General features: G+C 39.7%; 1 protein-coding gene across 1 annotated transcript; it reads left to right on the top strand.

Annotated features, from left to right (window-relative positions):
- The first annotated feature begins 2180 nt into the window (after positions 1–2180).
- LOC145946400 (uncharacterized) lies at positions 2181–4562 on the top strand. The gene is made up of 6 exons (XM_083056022.1): positions 2181–2315; positions 2498–2663; positions 2952–3062; positions 3149–3259; positions 3469–3790; positions 4423–4562. The coding sequence occupies exons 1-6, from the start codon at positions 2218–2220 to the stop codon at positions 4470–4472; spliced, it is 858 nt and encodes a 285-aa protein (XP_082912148.1). The 5' UTR covers positions 2181–2217; the 3' UTR covers positions 4473–4562.
- The last annotated feature ends 502 nt before the right edge of the window (positions 4563–5064 follow it).

The raw sequence follows: 5064 nt of genomic DNA, 5'->3' as shown, positions 1-5064 counted from the left end.
TTGTATCATTCTCCACTCGACTATTTTGATTGGCGAGTTCAAAATTTCTGTGTAACAGAACTCAATCCTGGTTGTATGGCAAACAAGTTTTGTTTTTGGTAAGTCTCATTAATTTTATAATAAATAAATTAAAATATTTAAAAATTATTAAATTAATAAAAAAAAACTTTTTTTTTTTTTGTTATGCAGAAACCGCATCCACCTCGCCCTGCCGCCTCGCAGCCACCGCCCCACCGCCACCTCGCAACCACCACCTCACGCACCGCCTCGTACCACAAGTGGTGATACATGGGTCGATCGTCATGGAATATCGACCCATGTGTTTCGATCATCATGGCGCTGCTTTATATATTTTATGTATAAGTATATGTATAAGTATATGTATATAATATTTTAAATTTTAAATTCACACATACACACACACAAACATTTTTGTAAAATACACACACACACACACACACACACACACACACATACACACAAACATTTTGTGAAATATACACACACACACACACATAGTTATATAATAAAAATTATTTTAAATATTTAAAAAATTGTATTTATTTTAGAATAGGTCCTCTCCCCTTCCTCATCCTAAAAATATTAATTTAAAAAAAATATTTAAAAATTCACTCTCGCGTCCGCCTCTCGCGCTCTCCTTCGCTGCATCAGCTCTCGCGCTCTCCATCGTCGCATCATCTCGCAACATCTCTCTCTCGCTCTTGCATATACGCCTCGCTTGCGTCATCTCTCTCGCGTGCGCCTCGCGCTCTCCTTCGCTGCAACACCTCGCGCTCTCAATCGCCGCATCATCTCGCTACCGCTATCTCTCTCGCTCTTGCATATACGCCTCGCTTGCGTCATCTCTCTCGCGTGCGCCTCGCGCTCTCCTTCGCGTTCCTCTCTCCCCGCAGACCCCTCACCCAAAAAGTTTCATGCGGTCTTTCGCGGACGCCTCCCCCTCCCCGCGGACCCCTCGCGGACCCGTCACCTAAATCGCGGACGCTTCCCCCTCCCGCGGACCCCTCGCGGACCCTAACCTCGCGGACGCCTCCCCCTCCCCGCGGACCCCTCGCGGACCCGTCACCTAAAATCGCGGACGCTCCCCTCCCCGCGGACCCCTCCCGGATCATAAAATCGCGGACGCTCCCCTCCCCGCGGACCCCTCGCGGACCATAACCTCGCGGACGCCTCCCCCTCCCCGCGGACCCTAAAATCGCAGACGCTTCCCCCTCCCCGCGGCCCCCTCGCGGACCCTAACCTCGCGGACGCCTCGCCCTCCCCGCGGACCCCTCGCGGACCCGGTACCAAAATCGCGGACGCTTCCCCCTCCCCGCGGACGCCTCCCCCTCCCCGCGTGACGTCATTCCCCCTCCCCGCGTGACGTCATTCCCCCTCCCCGCGTGACGTCATTCCCCGCGCCAAGGGTTCCCCTCGCCCCTCACCCCCCCTCATTGCTCCATGGGTTAGAACCGGCATAGTATCACTACTGTCGACAGTTCTCTAAACGAAACCAACACTCGGAAACTAATAAAAATTTAGAAGAAAGACTAACAACGATAACCGAACCTAAACAATTCTCGCCTGACAGATCGTCGTTACGCGATATCTGCCTGAGATAAATTCGAGAAGGTAATAAAAATATCAACCTCACTTGACTACAACAAATTCTCCATTGGTCGAAACCTAGAGCTCTAAACAAAAGCCCTAACCAATCGTAGTAATTGTAAAATTAAAAGAGACGCCTCCGGGACCTAAAGGGCGTCATAGAAAAATTTCCTATTCGTCAGGAAATGTTAATAAACCAATTGAGAGGAGGAGCAAGAAGGTTTATATACCCGCGATATCTCTCGAGAGATTAGATTTTAATCCGAACTTTCGAGCGCAGTTTGCCGTGTACAAGCTATCCGAGCTCGTATCTAGACTCTTCGGACTTTTATATACTTTCAATTTCGAAATCCGCTTTCAACTCAAATTCCGACGTTCGTTAGAGTGCAAGTGAAAAACATAGTGGAAGTCCGGAAGACCACACAACCAGATTAGAACCCTGCAGCCATTATTAACAACGCACTCATAGACGTATGAATATATCTGGACGGAGCCTTGTGGCGCGGGGGGTGAAGATTTTAGGGGAGGAGGGGGCCGCCATATTGTCTGGCGACATAGGTATAGAACAGCAGTGACATTGAATTATTTTTACACGAAAATATAAAAAAAATGCCGCTTTGTGTTGCAATCGGCTGTTATAACAAAAGTTATCGCAAAACTAAAGCGCAAAAAAATGTGGAACAAGATGTTGAAATCACATACCACCGGTAAGTATTATATTCATAATCTAACCACAAAATAAAATTTACTCTTATTTTATATAAATAAAGTAAGGTTCTATGTAAAAGTTTTTACTGTTTGAATAAATTTTTGCTAAATACTGTTAGATATAATTCCAATACGTGATGATAATCCTATAATTATTTTATTGATTTGTCTTACTATATAGATTTCCAAAAGATGAAGTAAGAAAATTAACTTGGATTAAAAATATGGGTCTTCGTGTGGAATGTTTACCGAAATCTCCACATTTATGCTCATTGCATTTTTCGGAAAGTAGTTTTGATCGTAGCTCCCTAACGCGAACAAGATTAAAAGAAAATGCCATTCCAATCGTAAGTATAATTTTACTTACAATTAAATATCATTGTTCACAATCTTAAATTTTAATAAATCTAAATACTATAAATTTAAATATACTTTACTGAATGATTCTGACTATTCTTCTGTAGAATATTGTCTTATTTATGTCAATATTCTATAGATATTCTATTTGAAAAATACTTTATTATTATTAATTATCTATCTGATATATCAAAAATATTAGATTACCATTATATAATATATTAATGATAGCATGTATGAATAAATACATATATTAAAAATTATTTTAATATTTATAGCCAAATATCTCAGAGGTTGAAGTAGAGTTGAAAGAAAAAGAAATTGAGATTCCACCTGTGCCAAATACATCAGTTAGAACTTCATTAACAGTGAACGACAATAATTTGACTGTGAGTACTTCTTCTTGACTATACGATTAATTGCATTCAACTAATTATATATTTGTATCAACATAACAATAAATATTATATTACAGACTTTACAAGATAACAACGAAACTGAGTTAATAGAAACTTTCCATCATGTATTCGACGAAATACCAATGGAAATCTCATTAAAAGAATCTGGTTCCAATGATGAATTAACAGTAAGTACTTCAAGTTACATTCCGTATTAAACATGTAAAAATAATGAAAAATGTACTTATTTTATAATATTTTTTGATTGCTTATGGAATAATTAATTAATTTTAATTAATTTTTTTAAATTTTTTATGGAATAATTTTTTTTTTTTATAAAATACTTTCTTATGCATATGGCAGTAAGTAAAATTTAAAATTTTATGTACAATTACAGTTGGAGTCGGAAATAACAAAACAACAAACATTCAAACGTTACAGAGAAGATGATAATGACAGTGACAATGAAATTATGTCAAAAAGACATTGTTCTACATTTGATGTTCCTACCGATCAGCGATTACAGGATTCACCCAGAAAAAAAATTTTGCGCAAAGCTTTATCCCACCAAAAGGAATATTTTCAACGGCAGATACGAACATTGAAGCAGAGAAACAAGCGTCAAGAAAAACGAATCGCAACATTAAATACAATATTAAAAGATCTCAAACAGAAAAATTTATTGGCTGATGAGCATGCAGATATATTAGAAACAATTGGTAAGTGTAATGTACACTTGTTGAAGCGTTTGACAGCAAAAAGCAGTAACAAATCAAAAGTTTTGAAAGAATATTCTCCTGAGCTTCGAAAATTCGCTTTAACATTGCACTATTACTCACCCAAAGCGTATAACTATGTACGTAAACATTTCGATTTATGTCTTCCACACCCGAAATCAATAAGTAAATGGTTCAAATCAATTAATGGAAATCCTGGTTTTATGGAAGAAGCATTAAAAAGTATTTCTGAACGGGTAAAAGCTACAGATTACCCACTAGTCGGTACCTTAATTTTTGATGAAATGTCAATTAGACAACATATTGAATACGATGGTGAAAAATATAGTGGTTACGTTGATTTTGGGGGTGAAATTATTAACGATAGTACTAGTATTGCTAAAGATGCCTTGGTTTTTCTTTTTGTATGTATGAATGCTGCATGGAAAGTACCCGTGGGTTATTTTTTCATTAATGGAATAACGGCAGATCAGAAAAGTAATTTGATTATTCAATGCATCTCCTTGCTGCATGACACTGGTGTGAGAGTTGTTGCATTAACTTTTGATGGTGCCGCCACAAATTTATCTACGGCGAAACAATTGCAATGCAATTTAATACTAAATTCTTTACAGACTTGGTTTCCTCATCCAGTTACAAAGGGCAAAATATTTATTTTTCCTGATCCATGCCATATGATAAAGCTTGTTCGTAACCTGTTTGGAGATTTCAAAACTATTATCGATGGATCAAATAAATATATCAGGTGGCAGTACATTACAGATCTATATAATTTACAAAAAGAAGAAAGTTTGCATTTAGCTAATAAGCTGCGATCAGCACTGTGACGTGACGTTTTTAACGCCCGTCACAGGGCCGGCACGGCCCGGCCGAGGAAGGGTCGAGAGAGAGGACGAATTTTGGGTCGGCGAGCGACGAACTTTTCTTCGTCGACTCGCCTTTAGTTAATTAAGTCCGATAGATTTACCGAGTGGAAGTGAGTGGTCAGAGAAGGCCCTGATGTATCGAAGGGAACAGCCATCGTGGGATGGCGGAATTTGCAGCAAGAGTGGACGACCTGGGTGGAAGCGGTGCGCTCGGGGACGCCGGGTAACACGGAAAAGTAAGGTATTTATTGTCCATAAATAGAATAAATACGTAAGGGCCCGTTACTGCCGGATACGTTTTACAGCCTCGGATAGCGGACGGAATTAAGCGGAGGAGCCGATCAAAAGGTACCAACATCCCGAGACAGGGATGGCTGCTCCAGTGGGGCC

Source organism: Prenolepis imparis, unplaced genomic scaffold (assembly GCF_030444845.1).
Source record: "Prenolepis imparis isolate NDT839.2.m4 unplaced genomic scaffold, iyPreImpa1.0 SCAF_16, whole genome shotgun sequence".
In the NCBI taxonomy this organism is placed as follows: domain Eukaryota; kingdom Metazoa; phylum Arthropoda; class Insecta; order Hymenoptera; family Formicidae; genus Prenolepis; species Prenolepis imparis.
The sequence above is the reverse complement of the archived record's forward strand: the minus strand, read 5'-3'. Positions and strand labels throughout refer to the sequence as shown.